Source organism: Mustelus asterias, chromosome 8 (genome assembly GCF_964213995.1).
Source record: "Mustelus asterias chromosome 8, sMusAst1.hap1.1, whole genome shotgun sequence".
NCBI classification, from domain to species: domain Eukaryota; kingdom Metazoa; phylum Chordata; class Chondrichthyes; order Carcharhiniformes; family Triakidae; genus Mustelus; species Mustelus asterias.
The window spans coordinates 24,467,314-24,486,497 of NC_135808.1; the positions used below are offsets into that span (position 1 = coordinate 24,467,314).

General features: G+C 46.5%; 2 protein-coding genes across 2 annotated transcripts in view; both read right to left on the reverse strand.

Annotated features, from left to right (window-relative positions):
• LOC144496917 (popy class I histocompatibility antigen, alpha chain E-like) overlaps positions 1–19,184 on the reverse strand; it is an 820,139-nt gene that overhangs the window by 779,685 nt on the left and 21,270 nt on the right. Inside the window, exons 5-9 of the mRNA XM_078217534.1 lie at positions 8,565–8,825; positions 7,962–8,234; positions 7,130–7,393; positions 2,050–2,154; positions 1,581–1,613 (exon numbers count right to left, since the gene is read on the reverse strand). Of these exons, the coding sequence (XP_078073660.1) occupies positions 1,581–1,613; positions 2,050–2,154; positions 7,130–7,393; positions 7,962–8,234; positions 8,565–8,825 (936 nt within the window). The remainder of the gene's footprint in view (positions 1–1,580; positions 1,614–2,049; positions 2,155–7,129; positions 7,394–7,961; positions 8,235–8,564; positions 8,826–19,184) is intronic.
• The window catches only part of LOC144496932 (class I histocompatibility antigen, F10 alpha chain-like), a 126,365-nt gene that overhangs the window by 5,079 nt on the left and 102,102 nt on the right, over positions 1–19,184 (reverse strand). The gene's annotated exons all lie outside the window — the stretch shown is intronic.

Sequence of the window (19,184 nt, forward strand, 5' to 3'; positions counted from 1 at the left end):
ACACAGAGGGACCTAGGTGTGCAAGTCCACAAATCCTTGAAGGTGGCAACACAGGTGGAGAAGGTGGTGAAGAAGGCATATGGTATGCTTGCCTTTATAGGACGGGGTATAGAGTATAAAAGCTGGAGTCTGATGATGCAGCTGTATAGAACGCTGGTTAGGCCACATTTGGAGTACTGCGTCCAGTTCTGGTCGCCGCACTACCAGAAGGACGTGGAGGCATTGGAGAGAGTGCAGAGAAGGTTTACCAGGATGTTGCCTGGTATGGAGGGTCTTAGCTATGAGGAGAGATTGGGTAGACTGGGGTTGTTCTCCTTGGAAAGACGGAGAATGAGGGGAGATCTAATAGAGGTATACAAGATTATGAAGGGTATAGATAGGGTGAACAGTGAGAAGCTTTTTCCCAGGTCGGAGGTGACAATCACGAGGGGTCACGGGCTCAAGCTGAGAGGGGCGAAGTATAACTCAGACATCAGAGGGACGTTTTTTACACAGAGGGTGGTGGGGGCCTGGAATGCGCTGCCAAGTAGGGTGGTGGAGGCAGGCACGCTGACATCGTTTAAGACTTACCTGGATAGTCACATGAGCAGCCTGGGAATGGAGGGATACAAACGATTGGTCTAGTTGGACCAAGGAGCGGCACAGGCTTGGAGGGCCGAAGGGCCTGTTTCCTGTGCTGTACTGTTCTTTGTTCTTTGTTGTTGTATCCACCCCGAACCCCAAACATCCAGTGAAAAAACAGACCCATCATGTGTCACAGAATCCCTACAACACGGAAGGAGGCCATTCAGCCCATCGAGCCTGAAACGACAACAATCCCAGCCAGGGCCTATCCCTGTAACCCTACGTATTTATCCTATTAATCCCCCTCACAGTAAGGGGTAATTTAGCACAGCCAATCAACATAACCTGTACATCTTTGGGGTGTGGGAGGAAACTGGAGCACCCAGAGGAAACCCACGCAGACATGGGGAGAATGTGCAAACTCCATACAGACAAAACAAGACTGATGTTAAATCCTGTGGGAGTGGCAAAGCCCAGTGACCAACTTCAGGGAAATCTCAGGGAATTACGACTTCCTTCAAGAAATTGAGCAGCTGAGAGGAGGCTGTCCAGGGTGAGATGTTTCCGGATGTCTCTACACGTCAACACCCACAATGTCTCCACCCTCAGACTGTACAGGAGCAGCTGTCTCCAGAAGGCCAGTCTCAAAGCTCAGTGTTGGATTGGATGAGCTGCTCTTTCGTGACGATACAGCGAGAGACAGACACTGAGCTCACATCCCACCCACCAGATTGTACAGCTAAATCCAGTGGGAATGTCACAGTTAGAAAGATCAGCTCCCAATATTTATCAACACAGTTCATACCTCAGGAACGTGTGGAGGAGCTGGATGAGGAATCCCCACCGTCAGAAGCTGTTAAATGAAGGAGAGGTTTTAAAAACTGTTCATTATCAGAGAGATAGAGACTGTGCACAAGATATAGATACAGAGAGAAAGAGACACACACACATACACAGAATGAACAATGATTCACACATTACACAGAGATACAGATGATGTTTGATGATCAGCTTACTCTTTGCAGGATTGTAGTCGCTCTTCCCTCTCCCTGTAAAACAAGGAATGTTCAGTGAGTGACGAGCCTGAGAGAAAATCAGAGACAGAGGCTGGAACTCTCGCTCGCACTGAGCCCCGACAACACAATTCTGAACCCTCACTCCCAGCACAACCCAAGACCCTCACTTTGCCCTTACCAGTGACCCTCTCTCTGACCTTAGACCCTCACTCCCACACTGACCTCAGCCCCTCACTGATACCCTGAGCTCCTCATCCAATCTGAGACCCTTCCCACAATTCTCAGACATTCCCTCTTTATCATGAACCCCTTATCCTCCCTGTCCCAACCCTGGGGCTCTCCCAGCCACTCTGTCCCCCCCCCCCCCACACCAACCTGAGACCCACAGCCTGAGCCACCCCCACCCTGGAATACTCTCCCACAATCCCTCCCCCCAGTGAGGAGCTGCTCTTTTCCCTCCAATTCCTACCTTTCTTGTTGTAGATGACGACAGCCACAATGATGAGAGCGATGAGCACGAGGACCCCGACCACAATCCCGACAGTAACAGCAACCTGGGAGCGAGACTTTGGTTCTGTTAGAGAGAGAGAATCAGAGAGACTGAGTGAATCAGGGAGAGGGAAAAGGGAGAATCAGAGAGAGAATCAGAGAGACTGAGTGAATCAGGGAGAGGGAAAAGTGAGAATCACAGAGAGAGAATGTGAGAGGGTGGGAGAGAATGAGAGAGGGAGAGAGAGCTCGCATCTAAGAATGAGTGAGGGAGTGAACGAGAGATAGAGAAAGCTGAGAGAGAGAGAATGAGAGAGTGAATCAGAGAGAAAGAAGGAGGAATGTGAGAATGAGAGAGGAAGAAAGAGAAATGAGAGAGAGAATCAGGAAACACAGGATATACGACACAGAAACCGGCCATTCGGCCCATCCAGTTCATGCTGGTGTTAATGTTCTACTTGAGCTTCCTCCCATCTTTTCTCATCTAATTCGACCATTTTAACTCTATTCCCTTCTCCCTCATTTGCTTGTCTATCCTCCCCTTAAACTATACTGTTCAGTTCAGCCACTCCCTGTGGCAGCGAGCTCCACATTCTCATCACTCTTTGGGTGAAGAGGTTTCTCATGAATTCCCCATTGGGTTTCTTGTATTGATGGCCACTGGATATGCTCTTCCCACAAGAGGAACACTCTCGATGTGTCCGCTCTATAAAAAACCTTACATAATTTTAAGTCCTCGATTAGATCAACCCTCAGCCTTCTGTTTTCCCGAGAGCAGAGACCCAGCCAGTCAATCCTTTCCTGAGATGTCCACCCACTCATTTCTGGAATCATCTCTGTAAATCTTCTCTCCACTCTCTCCCCTGACTCTATATCCTTTGTATGAAATGGTGACCGGAACTGCACACGGTCTTTAAATGTGGTCTAACCAAGGACCAATGTCCCTGCTTTACAATTCTATTCCTCGAGAAATCATACCTGGTTTTCGATTGCATTTTGTTTATTGTCTAACCTGAAACTCTATGTTTACTGATTGGTGTATTTGTACATCAAGATCCCTTTGTTCCTCAACCCTCCCTATTCATCGTCAACTGAAAAATACCTCACGTTTATCTGTGCTGAACTTTATTCACCAACTATTTGCTGAAGTTTATTCAAGTCCTATTAATTTATTCCAGTTCTCCTCAAAATCAAATAATTCCCCCAATTTGGTGTTATCTGCAAATTAAGAAATGGTATTTTTGATTCCAATATCCAAGTTATGGAGTGTAAGTTGTGAATAGCAGTGATCCCAACACTGATCCTTGTGGAATGATGCAGGAACCCAGCACATCAGTGCAAAAGATAAAGCCGAAGTATTCACAGCAATCTTCAGCCTGAAGTGCCGAGTGGATGATCCATCTCGGCCTCCTCCAGTGGTCCCCAGCATCACAGATACCAGTCTCCAGATCATTCGATTCACTTCACGTGATATCAAGAAACGGTTGGAGGCACTGGATACTGCAAAGGCAATGGGCCCTGATAACATTCCACCAATAGCATTGAAGACTTGTGCTCCAGAACTTGCCGATCCCCAAGCCAAGCTCTTCCAGTACAGTTACAACACTGGCATCGACCCAACAATGTGGAAAATTGCCCAGGTATGTTCTGTACACAAAAAGCAGGACAAATCCAATCTGGCCAATTACCGCCCAACCGGTCTACTATCGATCACCAGTAAAGTGATGGAAGGGGTCACGACAGTGCTATCATGCAGTACCTGCTCAGCGACGCCCAGTTTAGGTTTTGCCAGGGTCACTCAGCTCCTGACCTCATTGCAGCCTTGGTTCAAACATGGACAAAAGAGCTGAATTCCAGAGGTGAGGTGAGAGTGACAGCCCTTGACATCAAGGCCATATTTGACCGAGTGTGGCATCAAGGAGCCCTCGCGAAACTGGAATCAATGGGTATCAGGGGGCAAACTCTCTGCTGGTTGGAGTCAGACCTGGTACATAGGAAGATGGTTGTGGTTGTGGAGGGTCAGTCATCTCAGCTCCACAACATCTCTGCAGGAGTCCCTCAGGGTAGTGTCCTCGGCCCAACAATCTTCAGCTGCTTCATCAATGACCTTCCCTCCATCATAAGGTCGGAAGTGGGGATGTTCACCGATGATCGCACAATGTTCAGCACCATTCACGACTCCTCAGATACTGAAGCAGTCCATGTTCAAATGCAACAAGATCTGGACAATATCCAGGCTTGGGCTGACAAGTGGCAAATAACATTCGAGCCACACAAATTACAGGCAATGACCATCACCAATAAGAGACACTCTAACCACCGCCCCTTAACATTCAGTGGTGTAACCATCACTGAATCCCCCACTGTCAACATCCTTGGGGTTACCATTGACCGGAAACTCAACTGGACTCACCACATAAACACAGTGGCTGCAAGACAGGTCAGAGGCCAGGAATACTGTGGCAAGTAACTCACCTCCTGACTCCCCAGAGCCTATTCACCATCTACAAGGCACAAGTCAGGAGTGTGATGGAATACTCCCCACTTGCCTGGATGGGTGCAGCTCCATCAACACTCAAGAAGCTTGACAGCATCCAGGACAAAGCAGCCCACTTGACCCGTCCACCACCGATGCTCAGTAGCAGCAGTGTGTACTATCTACAAGATGCACTGCAGCAATTCACTGAAGATCCTTAGACAGCACCTTGCAAATACACGATCACTTCCATCTAGATGGACAAGGGCAGCAGATAAATGGGAAGACCACCACCTGCAAGTTCCCCTCCAAGCCACTCACTTGGAAATAGCCACTGACTTGGAAATATATCACCGTTCCTGCGTGGTCACTGGGTCAAAATCCTGGAATTCCCTCCCTAACAGCATTGTCACCACCACCTTCTCAAGGGCAACTAGGGATGGGCAATAAATGCTGGTCAGCCAGCGACACCCATGTCCCACGAATGAATAAAAAAATACATTTTCCACTTTCTGTCACTCCGAAAAACTCCCTTGACTCTCACTCTCTGCTTTCTGTCCCAAAGTCAGCGAGTGATCCATTCTGTCACTCATCCCCTAACTCCACATGCTTTCACCTTGTCAATCAGTCGATCACGAACCCCCTTTTCTATTACATTTGAAAAATTATATGATATTATATCTATTACATTACCATTGTCTATTCCCTTTGTTACATCCTCAAAAAATCCACTAATTGGAGTAAAACAGGATTTTCCATTTCAAAATCCATGCTGAATATTCATTGTTATCGTATTTGATTCTAGATTTTCATGAATTGTCTCCAATAGAAGGAATTCCATTATTTTTCTGAATACTGATCTTAATCTGACTGAAGCAAACTTCCAGGATGCACTGGGTCCAGTCCTACTGTAATATTTGATTTGATTTATTATTGTCACATGCATTGGTACACAGTGAAAAGTGTTGTTTCTTGGATACAACAGTGCACTGTTGGAGAACAGATTTTCACTCCATCTGACGAAGGGGCAGCGCTCCGAAAGTTTATGGTATTTGCTACCAAATAAACCTGTTGGACTTTAACCTGGTGTTGTGAGACTTCTTACTGTGCTTACCCCAGTCCAACGCCGGCATCTCCACATCATGACTATCCTCGAATAGCCCAGGCACACGGTGACCTACCTCCTGTAATATCCCAGATGTCCCACTGGGTCATCGCACACAGTAATATCCCAGGATAAACCAGGCCCTGTCTATCCTCTAATATCCCAGGCAAATGGTGTCCCACCTCCTGTAATATCCCAGGATATACCAGGCCCTGTCTCCCCTCTAATATCCCAGGCACACCATGCCCTTCCTCCTGTAATATCCCAGGATACACCAGGCCCTGTAAGGCTGCAATATCTCAGGATACACGAGGATTTGTCCGATTATAATATCCCAGAATACACTGCATTCTGTATTACAGCAATATTCCAGGATACACTCGGTCCTGTCATGCTGCAATATCCCAGATACACTGGGCCCCACCATACTGTAATATCCCAGAACATCCCAGGTCCAGACTTACTCTAATGTCCAATGATACACCGGGCCCTGTGCAACTGTAATATTCTACGATACACTATATCATGTCATACTGTAGTATCCCAGGATTCACCAAAACCAGTCATGCTTCAATCCCGCAGGATACTCTGGGCACTGTCGTACTGTAATCCCAGGACACACTACAACCCGTGCAAAATAATATCCCAAAATGCACTGGGTCTTGTCGTACAATAATATCTCTGGACACACTGGGCTCTGTCATACTCTAATATCCCAAGTAAACCAGGCCCTTGTGCACAGTAACATCCGAGGATACACTTGGCCTTGTCCCCACTGTAATAATGTGGAGATGCCGGCGTTGGACTGGGGTAAGCACAGTAAGAAGTCTCACAACACCAGGTTAAAGTCCAACAGGTTTATTTGGTAGCAAATACCATAAGCTTTCGGAGCTTGCTGCTCCTTCGTCAGATGGAGTGGTCTCTGTCCATCTGACCACTCCATCTGACGAAGGAGCATTGCTCCGAAAGCTTATGGTATTTGCTACCAAATAAACCTGTTGGACTTTAACCTGGTGTTGTGAGACTTCTTACCCCACTGTAATATCCCAGGATACACTAGGCCCTGACCAACTAAAGGATCTCATGATACGCAGCGCCCTGACCCACTGTAATGTCCAATAACGCAACGGGTCCTGTACTCCCAGTTACTTCCCAGCATGCACCGGGCCCGGTCAGGCTGTAATATCCCAAGGTACACCCGGCCTTATCCATCCTGTAATATCCCACAAGACACTGGATCCTGTTGCACTGTAATACAGCAGGATACAGTGGGGTATGTTTCATGTCAAATCCATGGACACACAATTATTTCCATCAAAAGGTGGTGCCATGATATATAACACATTGGAGATTAATATTTATTTTCCCCTCTGTATCCCGGGCCTCAGGCTGTCCTGGGCTGACAGCTCAGCACTGACCCTCACTCCTGTGATCCTGGTCTGAGGCTGGGTCCTCTCTAACAGTGAGAAACAGTCTCACCGTAAATCACCACCAGTGTCTCCTTCATCCCGCTGTGTTCCATCCGACAGGAATACTCGGCCTGGTCCTCTGGATCAAACTCTACCCATTTCCGGATCTGGTAGGTGCTGTCGTGATTGGGTAAGATCCCACTGGACAGAGTCTCATCAATCACCACTCCGTCTCTCCACAGATTCACCTCGATGGCTTGAGGGTAAAACCCGGTGACGGTACAGGACAGCCGGTTAGAATCACCCAGACGGGTAAAGGACACGAAGGGGGCAACTGAGAGAGAAAGAAAGAGGAGTCAAAACAGGAACCTCGAGATAGAGAGTCCCGGCATCACCCCCTTCACCGACTCTCACTCCCCCCTCACTCACTGACTCTCACTCCCCCCTCACTCACTGACTCTCACTCCCCCCTCACTCACCGACTCTCACTCCCCCCTCACTCACTGACTCTCATTCCCCCCTCACTCACTGACTCTCACTCCTCCCTCAATCACCGACTCTCACTCCCCCCTCACTCCCCCCTCACTCACCGACTCTCACTCCCCCCTCACTCCCCCCTCACTCACCGACTCTCACTCCCCCCTCACTCACTGACTCTCACTCCCCCCTCACTCACCGACTCTCACTCCCCCCTCACTCACCGACTCTCACTCCCCCCCTCACTCCCCCCTCACTCACCGACTCTCACTCCCCCTCACTCCCCGACTCTCATCCCCCCCTCACTCACCGACTCTCACTCCCCCCTCACTCACCGACTCTCACTCCCCCCTCACTCACCGACTCTCACTCCCCCCCTCACTCACCGACTCTCACTCCCCGACCCTCACTCCCCCCTCACTCACCGACTCTCAATTCTCTCTGTCCGTACTCCAGGTATTTTCTCAGCCACTCGATACACTCCACCTCCAGGAAATGTTTCCATTGCTGAATGTTGCCAGTCTGCCTGTCGCACCTGTTTTTGATGCCCTCCCCCCATGTGACTGGGGTCACCCACACCATGTGATCCTTGTCGAAGCTGAGAACATCATGTCCGTCCCACCCGTACTGGCTGAATCCACTCGTGGTCCCATCATCCCGCAGGTCACAGCCAGTCATTATCTGGCAGACATGGATCCCTGTGGATCAGAAACACAAACAGCCAATCAGAGACAGTCCAATGGGTGATCGCACCTGCACAGCCAATCAGAACCAGTCTCACTGGGCGATCTCATCCTACCAGCCAATAAACATCAACTACTCTGCCCCCCCCCCCCACACACACACACACACAGCCAATCAGAGCCAGTCTCCCTGGAAACAATCCCTCCACACATTCACAGCCAATCACATTTCCTGTCACATCTCCAATCGCAGCCAATCAACCTCTGGCTCTCGGTTCCTGATCCACTCTGGGTTTCTCCTCATTCCCACCTGGATCCCCGGGTGCTGGGAGAGTGAGCACTCACCTCCTGTCTGGTTGCTGCGGGACATGAGGAGCGGAATATCAGCTTTAAAATACATCTCCTGCTCCTGTGCGAAGATCTTCTTCCGCTCCCAGGCTGCCCGACCCTCGCTCTCCACCATCCACTGCTCCCTGGGGATCAGCTCCCTCCGATCGCTGTCGTACATCACAAACTGGACACCGTCCACAGAACCGACAACCACAAACTCTGGGAAACCCGGGATCGGAGTCATTCCCGTGAAGAAATACCGGAGAGAGTGAGAGCCTGAAATAGAGAGAGAGAGAATTCAGGATAGACACACTAAAAACACCAACACCCTCACACACACACACACACACACAGAGATCAGGGCATCAACCCCAAAACACTGATTCCAAACCGAGAGCAAGGCCTCCACCCAGTCTGGCATTGCCCCTCTCACACCCCATCACTCATTCACCCAGGGTTAATGCCCCAGTACCCAGCCTGGCATTGCCCCTCTCACGCCCCATCACTCACTGACCCAGGGTTAATGCCCCAGTACCCAGCCTGGCATTGCCCCTCTCACACCCCATCACTCACTGACCCAGGGTTCATGCCCCAGTACCCAGCCTGGCATTGCCCCTCTCACGCCCCATCACTCACTGACCCAGGGTTAATGCCCCAGTACCCAGCCTGGCATTGCCCCTCTCACACCCCATCACTCACTGACCCAGGGTTCATGCCCCAGTACCCAGCCTGGCATTGCCCCTCTCACACCCCATCACTCACCTGCAGACACCTCTCCACACAGAAAGACCAGCTCTATCAGTCCAATCATTGCTGCTTCCCTCATGTTGGGGCAATCATTTGGAGGAAACTCTTTTTCAAAGAAAGGCCATTTTCTCAACTCACTCCTTCGGTCTTTCCCTGTTCACACTGAGCCTCAATCTGATTGGACACAAAATAGGATTGAACACATCAGAATAAAGAGATTCAGTGAGTCATCAGTCTCCGGCAGAATAGACACAAACAGTTTGAGAAACTTCCTCAAAATTGAGAATTGTCCAATCAGCTAAATATAGTTGGTTATCTCACGGTGGCACAGTGGTCAGCACTGCTGCCTCACAGCGCCAGGGACCCGGGTTTAATTCCAGCCTTGGGTCACTGGCTGTGTGGAGTTTGCACATGCTCCCCGTGTGTACGTTGCTTTCCTCTGGGTGACCCAGTTTCCTCCCACACTCCAAAAATGGGTGGGTTCGGTGAATAGGCCATACCAAATTACCCTTTAGTGTCCCAATATGTGTGCATCAGGGGATTAGCCATGGCAAGTACGTGGGGTTACAGTGGTAGGGCCAGGGTGAAGGTGCTCTGTCTGAGAGTTGGTGCTCACTCTATGGGCTGAATGGACTCCTTCTATGAAGCTGACTTCATCAGTGGCCAGAGTGAATGAGCTGAAAGGAGTTTGATAAAGGGACAGAGGGAAGGACATTTGAGCTAACCATTCAATTAGATCACCGCAGATCTGAACTCCAGTTTTTGACAATAACCCATATCCTTAGATATCATTACCCAATAAAAATCTATCACTCTGACATTTTAAAGCTCCAATTGTTCACAATTTTTGGTGGAGAGACTGGATGTGGATTCCAGACTACTGAATCATTTTAACATTATAAAAAGATCTCTCCTCAAAATTCTAAACTCTCTGGAATAAGAAACAAGTTTATACCACCCTTCAAACTTTATCCTTTAGTTTAAAAACCCTATCCTCGAAAGTGCATATCCACACAGAGATCCTTTATTGTCCATTGTCAGTGTTGTGGAGTTGGGGGTAATATTTTTGCATGAATAGAGGATTGGTTAATAAGAACATGAGAACAAGGAACAGGAATAGGCCATCTGGTCCCTCGAGCCTGCTCCGCAATTCAATAAGATCATGGCTGCTCTTTTTGTAGACTCAGCTCCAGTTACTCACCTGCTCACCGCAACTCTTTGACAAAGGGCTTTGACAAAGGTCATCTGGACTCAAAACATCAACTCTCTTTTCTCTCCTTACAGATGCTGCCAGACCTACTGAGATTTTCCAGTGTTTTCTCTTTTGGCACTATAACCCTTAATTCCTTTACTGTTCAAAAATGTATCTATCCTTGCCTTAAAAATATTCATTGAGGTAGCTTCAACTGCTTCACTTGGCAGGGAATTCCACAGATTCACAACCATTTGGGTGAAGAAGTTCCTCCTCAACTCAGTCCTAAATCTGCTCCATCCTATTTTGAGGCCATTCACCCCCACTCTTTGTTTTCTGTTAGTTTACCAATCCTCTATCCATGCTAATACATTATCCATTACACCGTGCACCTTTATCTTATGCAGCAGCATTTGGTGCGGCACCCTGTCAAATGCCTTCTGGAAATCAAGATCCACCACATCCACAGGTTCCCCATTGTCCACTGCGCATGTACTGTCCTCAAAGAATTCCACCAAATTAGTTAAACATGACCTGCCCTTCATGAACTCATGCTGCATCTACCCAATGGGGTAATTTACATCCAGATGTCAAATAGACAAGAAACATTGATTTGGCATAAATGGGCCATTTTCAAGTTGGCCGGCTCTGGCTCGTGGAGTGTCACTAGGGTCAGTGCTCGGACAATCAGCCATTTACAATCTACATTCATGACTCAGACCAAGAAGACGGGTGTAGTGTATCTAAACTTGCAGCAGCTGCAAAGCTAGCTGGAAATGAGGAAGGATTAAGTTGGTTAGGATTGTATTCATTGGAGTCTAGAAGAATGAGGAGGATTGCACAGAAACCTATAAAATTCAAAGAGGCCTCTACAAGGTAGATCCAGGAAGGATGTTCCCAATGATGGGGGAGTCCAGAACCAGGGGTCGTGGTCTGAGGATACAAGGTAAACCATTGAGGACTGAGATGAGGAGAAATTTCTTCACCCAGAGTGGTAAGCCGATGGAATTCACTATTGCAGGAAGCAGTTGGGGACAAAACATTGTATATTTTCAAGAAGCAGTTAGATATCGCATTTGGGGTGAAGGGGATCAAAGGATATGTGGGAAGGCTGGATTGAGTTGGAAAATCAGCCGTGATCATAATGAATGGCAGAGCAGGTTTGATGGGCTGAATGGCCTATTCCTGTTCCTATTTTCTGAGTTTCTATGAAATGCAAACTGTGTGAAGGAATAGAGAGCTGCAAAGAGATTTGGACAAGTTAAGCGAATGGGCTGCAAGGTGGCAGATGGAGTGTAACGTGGGTCAGTGTGGGGTTACACTGTGTCTCCTGCCAGCACAATATGGCCTTCTGCGCATTCACACTGGTCCATACAGACATCACTCTGATTAACCCAGCCTGCCAGAAGGCCTTTAAATTGAAGTATGTCCATCCTTCAGTAACAGCATCCCACTTTGTTATACTGTACAAGGGAGTAATAAAGAGAGGGCAGAGTGAGAGACAGAGTCAGAGTAAGTTGTGGCTGTGAGACACAGGTTGTAAAATAAAGTATTGGTTCCAGGAAACCTTGCAAAGTCTGTTTTTTACTTTAAAATGTTCTGTCAAAGAGACAGAAGATGCAATCTCACCTCTTGGTGATATTGGAGACAAGCACAGTATCAATCTAAAGTAAAGTTAAAGTTTATTTATTAGTCACAAGTAGGCTTACATTCACACTGCAATGAAGTTACTGTGAAAATTTCCCAGATTCCACACTCCGGCGCGTGTTCGGGTACACTGAGAGAGAATTCAGCATGGCCAATGCTGTAGGAGGAAACCAGAGCACCCAGAGGAAACCCACACAGACACAGGGAGAACGTGCAAACTCCACACAGACAGTGACCCAATCCGGGAATCAAACCCAGGTCCCTGGCACTGTGAGGCAGCAGTGCGAGCCACTGTGCCTCGTTCCACCCTAATTTCACACTCAACCTCTCTGACCTATTGTAATCTCTGCAGGTTTCAGACAGAAATGCTTTTTGAAATGAATGATTTTGTGTTCGGGTATTTCTGAGACCAGGGCACATTTATTTACTTATTAATTCAGATGTAATGAAGTGAGACAGTTTTATCTGTGGGCCCAGTGAATGCACATTGCACAACGCTTCTATGTTTGAGGGGAAATGTTGCTTCCTATTTCACATGGTTAGAAATCACTAGAACTGCTCGTATGTGGCAGAGAACAGAGTTGCTGGAGGGGGGGTGTCGGGGGGGGAGTGGGGTTGGGGGGGTGGTGCTATTCAACTTTGCTAGCACGGATCGAAAAGTAGAACACTTATTAAAAATTAGAGACCTGTGTGTACTCCACAAGGAACAGACAAATTCTTCCAGGTCGAATCATAGAATCTCTGCAGTGCAGAAAGAGGTCATTCAGCCCATCGATTCTCCAACAGAGCATCTTACCCAGTCCCTATACCCGTAACCTCACATATTTACAGGGCTAATTCCCCGAACCAATACATCTTGGGACACTGAGGGGCAATTTAGCATGGCCAATCCTAACCAGTGGGAGGAAACTGGATCACCCAGACGAAACCCACACGGACATGGGGAGGACGTGCAAACTCCACCCAGGCAGTCACCCTAGGCTAGAATTGAACCCTGGTCCCTGGCACTGTGGGGGGCAGCAATGCTAACCACTGTGCCAAAGTGCCCACCCTTCAATATGCAATCAGGAAAGCAAATGGTACCTTGATGTTGCAAAGGGATTGGAGAACAGAAAAAAGAATTCTTGTCACAAATGTAAAGACTTTTGCTAACACCACACCTGCAATTCTGTGCAGATGTTTTCCAGGCAGATGTACAGAGTACGTTTCCTTCTCCGAATCTTGGAGCGATCGGGATTTTCAAATGAGGAAAAGTTGAGCAGGTTGGGATTTATTCATTGGAGTTTAGAAAAATGAGAGGTAATCTCACTGAAACATTAGATTCTGATAGGGATTGATAAGGTAGATACTGAAAGATTCTTTCTGTTAGTGAGCAATAAAACATGAGGGCACAGCCTCAGGATAAGAGGTGAATCATTTAAGATGAGGAAAATTTTCTTCACTGAAAGGATTGTGAATCTTTGGGATTCTCTACCCCAGGGAATTGTGGATGCATCATTACTGAACATATTGAAAGACAGACAGATTTGTGGTGTCTCAGCGAATGGAGGTGTACAGAGAGTAGGAGTGAAAATGGAGATGAGGTAGAAAATCAGCTCTGATTGTGTTGAATGATGGAACAGGCGCAAGCGGATGAAGGGATTATTCCTTCTGTTATCTCTCATGTTCTTTCCTGACTGAGGATTAATATCTAACCCTGGCACTTCCAACTCACAACTCATCACCCACAGAAATCACTGCACACAGAGGGACCAGCACTATCAGCACCTCTGTGATGTTGTCCCTCATTGTGTGAGCTGTGTCCTGTATTGATACTGTCTCTCAGTCTGTGAGCTGTGTCCTGTATTAATACTGTCCCTCTCAGTGTGTGAGCTGTGTCCTGTACTGATACTGTCCCTCTCAGTATGTGAGCTGTGTCCTGTACTGATCCTGTCCCTCTCAGTGTGTGAGCTCTGTGCTGTACTTGATTTGAAAAAGGTAATAGGTGATAAGGCAGAGTTAAATTGAAAGGTAAAATGGTGCACAAAGAAACAGTATTTGGAGATTCGATGCTTGGATCAGAGTAGGGAAATTTGAATGTTTGGGAGAAAGTCGAAAGGAAGAAACAAATAGTGAGAGATCACGGAGATGTGAGACCAAAGATTAGATTATTGAATCAGGATGAAGAAATGGATCTCGCTGCTTTTCAGAAATGGGCCGTTGATGTCTGGTTGGTGGAATATCAGAAGCAGGTTAGAAAAAAGAAATTAAACACTGTCGCTGCAAGAGTGGGTCAGAGGTTGGGAATTTGGTGGAGAGTAACTCAGCTCCTCGGCAAAAGTGCTATTTAGGAAGTCGGTGCAGACTCGATGGGCCGAATGGCCTCCTTCTGCACGACAAGGATTCTATGGTTGAGTTTATTCAGACAACAACTGAAGAGAGGGAGAGGGGAGGGGGAGATTGTTGATGTTCTGTGAATTCCGTGTTGAAGTTGGAAGATTCTGGGTGAAGTGAGGCAGTTTGATGCTGTTGTCCGGATTGTAACCGCGGGGAGACAGACCTGGGGCAATGCCATTGAGATGATGGAAAATGAGCTGCGGGATTGACTGTTGTCGGAAAGAGAGAAAGTTAAAATAAGTTTCAAATCGAAACAGTGACTGAAGCGGATCCTCGGCTTCCGGGTGGGAGAAATTAAACAGGAAAATTCCAGTGAAATAGAAATTAGAGTGAGTGAAAGGAAATTCAGCTTGTGTCCCCAGAATTGAGAAAATAAAACAAGTTACACTTTTTAGGTTGAGAAAGTTTATAAGTTTTGGAATTGAAACACACTCTGTTGGAAACTCCGCCCTCTGTTGTTTCAATGTAACAATCTTCAATGTTTCCTTTTTTGTTATTTGTGAAACGCGGTTTTCCCTTAATTTCAACAACAGACATTAGTGAAGTGAGAAGATGTGATGGAATTTATTTTATCCCCTTTTAAAAGGCACGTGCTACATTTGTCAGGTTGAAAAGATCCAGAGTGAAACTTGAAGTGCTGTGAGAAAGAATTGTGTGGACAGATGTGTGTGTGTAAACTCCCTGTTGGTGAATGAGGAAAGGCTGTGTGAATGCTCTGTGTTGCTGTTCCTTCAGACCGGCTCCAACTCTGATGTGTTTTCCTGAAAGTGGTGAGGTCTAAAGGGGAAATAACAGTTAAAAGTTTTGAAACTGGAAACTTGTTGCCGCTCCAATGAAACTCTATTGAAGCTGGTGAAGCATGTGGGATTTCTAATCCAGATACAAATTCACATCTGTCAGAGTGGAGTCGTTTCTTAAATTTTGGCGGTGTAATTTCGAATTGAGGAGCGGAATTTAAGGTGATTGTTGGTGGATTATCCTTGTGTTTAAAATCTCCATAAAACTCACCCTGGGGAACAATCGGGACTTTATCTTCTGATCTATTTTGCTCCAAGGTTTTTATTCGGAAATATCCAGTTTGAAATGGTGAATCCACAAGACTTGAAGAAATATCTTTGTTCTGCTGAAACCGCCATTCCTCTGAGAACATTGTAACCCAGTCTCTTTTTGAAATCACAGTGACAGTGAATTCCTTCACCAAACGTGTTCTAATTTAGAATTAACCCATTCAGCTCCGAGCAGGATGAGCCTTTTCTGTTTTATCAACTCACACACATCCGCACAGGTAACAATTGTGTCCAATACTGCAAAGTGGAACAATATTTCCAACAGTGACAAGAATTGGAAACTTAGCTGCAGATACGAATTTGTACAAAGACTTTGATATTTCAAAGATACTTGTCATTTGCCAAGACAGAGTGCTTGGGAATGGGAGATCTTGACTTGAGCACACTATCCAATGGAGTTTTTGTTTAAGTATTTTATCAGTGTCACAAGTCGGCTTACATTAACACTGCAATTAAGTTACTGTGAAAATCCCCTAGTCGCCACACACAGGCACCTGTTGCTGAGGGAGAATTTAGCATGGTCAATGCACCTCACCAGCACATCTTTTGGACTGCGGGAGGAAACCCACACAGACACGGGCAGAATGTGTCTCAACCTCTTATATACCTCTATTAGGTCTCCTCTCATCCTAAATCTCCTCTTCACCCACACAGGCAGTGACCCAAGCCGGGAATCGAACCTGGGTCCTTGGTGCTGCCCCATTGCACTCACTGAAAGAAACATGAAAAAAGGGCAGAAGAAATTGGAATTCACAAATTCATCACGTGAATTAATATTTTAAAATGCTTGAGGAGAAATTTGCTGGGATTTAAAATACACTTTCGCTCCTTTCTATGAATGTTCAGAAGTAAACTATACATGGGGCTTTCTCAATTTGAGATGATTTGAAAAATGTATCATTTAATCTTCTGCTGAAGTAATGAGATGTCACCGAAGATAAGGAGCAAACATGTTAGTGCCAGAAATCTAATTCAATGTCAAAAAATTATATTTGACTGTCAATATTATCCAGGGCTCCCAGTTGAGATAGGATGGAAAATAATGGGATGTTTGTCCGAGGAGAGTGATTGAGAGAGAGATGTCGTGTTAGGAAACATACACACTGCACACATATTAGCATCATCATGGGTTTAATCTGGTATTGAGATATATTTTACAGAAAGGAAAATAGTTTAGACTGGTAATTTGCTGACTTACTCTTGGTGATCTTTGTGCCCTTGTATAGAGCAAGGTTTCTAACCAGCTCATAAGATTTTTAGACAGAATGCGTTCTCTCAAAAGACAGAACACTAGTAAAGAGTTAAATGATTCTTACAACAAGCTGACAAGAATCGTTCACACATATGTAAATGCAGGATCAGAATCAAACAAGTAGTTATGATTTAAAAACATATATATTGATATTTTAGTCATATAGAAACATAGAAACACAGAAAATCTACAGCATGAAACAGGCCCTTCGGCCCCACAAGTTGTGCCGAACATATCCCTACCTTTTAGGCCTACCTATAACCCTCCATCCTATTAAGTCCCATGGACTCATCCAGGAGTCTCTTAAAAGACCCTATTGAGTTTGCCTCCACCACCACTGACGGCAGCTGATTCCACTCGCCCACCACCCTCTGTGTGAAAAGCCCTAACATTTCCCCTGTACCTACCCTCCAGCACCTTAAACCTGTGTCCTCTCGTAGCAGCCATTTCCACCCTGGGAAAAAGCCTCTGAGAGTCCACCCGATCTATGCCTCTCAACCTCTTATATACCTCTATTAGGTCTCCTCTCATCCTACGTCTCTCCAAGGAGAAAAGACCGAGCTCCCTCAGCCTATCCTCATAAGGCATGCCACTCAATCCAGACAACATTGTTGTAAATCTCCTCTCCACCCTTTCAATCTTTTCCACATCCTTCCTGTAATGAGGCAACCAGAACTGAGCACAGTACTCCAAGTGGGGTCTGACGAGGGTCTTATATAGCTGCATCATTATCCCCGGACTCCTAAACTCAATCCATCAATTGATAAAGGCCAGCACACCATATGCCTTCTTGACCACCTCCTCCACCTGCGGGGCCAATTTTAGAGTCCTATGGACTCGGACCCCAACGTCCTTCTGATCCTCTACCGTACTAAGAGTCTTTCCCTTTATATTGTACTCCTTCATCCCATTCGACCTGCCAAAATGGACCACTACGCATTTATCTGGGTTGAAGTCCATCTGCCACTTCTCCACCCAGTCTTGCATCCTATCTATGTCCCTCTGTAACTTCTGACATCCCTCCAGACTATCCACAACCCCATCAACCTTCGTGTCGTCGGCAAACTTACCAACCCATCCCTCCACTTCCTCATCCAGGTCATTTATAAAAATGACAAACGGCAAGGGTCCCAGAACAGATCCCTGGGGCACACCACTGGTGACTGACCTCCAATTAGAAAAAGACCCATCGATACACACTCTCTGCCTCCTTGGGGCAAGCCAGTTCTGGATCCACAGGGCAGCAGCCCCTTGGATCCCATGCCCTCTCACTTTTTCGAGAAGCCTTGCATGGGGGACCTTATCGAACGCCTTGCTAAAATCCATATAAACCACATCAACCGCTTTCCCTTCGTCAATGTGTTTAGTCGCATTTTCGAAGAACTCCACCAGGCTCGGAAGAAACGATCTGCCTTTGACAAAGCCATCTGAGTATTCTTGAGCATACTAAACCTCTCTAAATGCTCATAAATCCTGTCCCTCAGGATCTTCTCCATCAGCTTACCAACCACTGAGGTTAGACTCACCGGTCGGTAATTTCCTGGACTATCCCTATTCCCCTTCTTGAAAATAGGAACCACATCCGCAATCCTCCAATCCTCCGATACCGCTCCCGTCTCCATCGACGACACAAAGATCATCGCCAGAGGCTCTGCAATCTCTTCCCTCGCCTCCCACAGTAACCTGGGGTGCATCCCATCCAGACCCGACGACTTATCTATCTTGATGCCATTCAAAGATTTCAGCACAACCTCTTTGTTGAAGTCCACATACTCAATCTTTTCAGTCCACCGCAGGCCCACAGTACATCCACCCATGTCCTTCTCCTCTGTGAAAACCGAGGCAAAATACTCATTAAGCACCTCTGCCATTTCTACTGGTTCCGTACTGATTTTCCCGCCTTCTCCTTTTATAGGCCCTATTCCTTTATCTTAAATGTATTATTCACATCAGCCAAAGCGAGCTCCCGCAAGTTATGATGGTAAAGGCGAATATTTTAAAACCAAAGGCCTGGGAACCTAATTATTAGAAAAATTCATATCAGAAAGTTTCATAACTCAAACAATGTTATGAATAAGGTTCAGTCACTGTCCACACAGAATAGATATGTTCCTGGACATGGGATCACATGTCTAGCAATCTTGGCAGTGAGCTGGTGGGAACATCCACTTTGACCTCTGCAGTAGTGTCTATCGTAACCTGGCAACAGTGAAGTAGCTTCAGCCAAGAAGAGAGTTAGCGTCCGGATTTAATGGATGAATGAGATACCATTATTCTGGAAGGCACAATGCAGTTGGCTGAGGGACTTGACAGAGATTTATATTGATGTGCATACACAATGTAATTGATTTTAA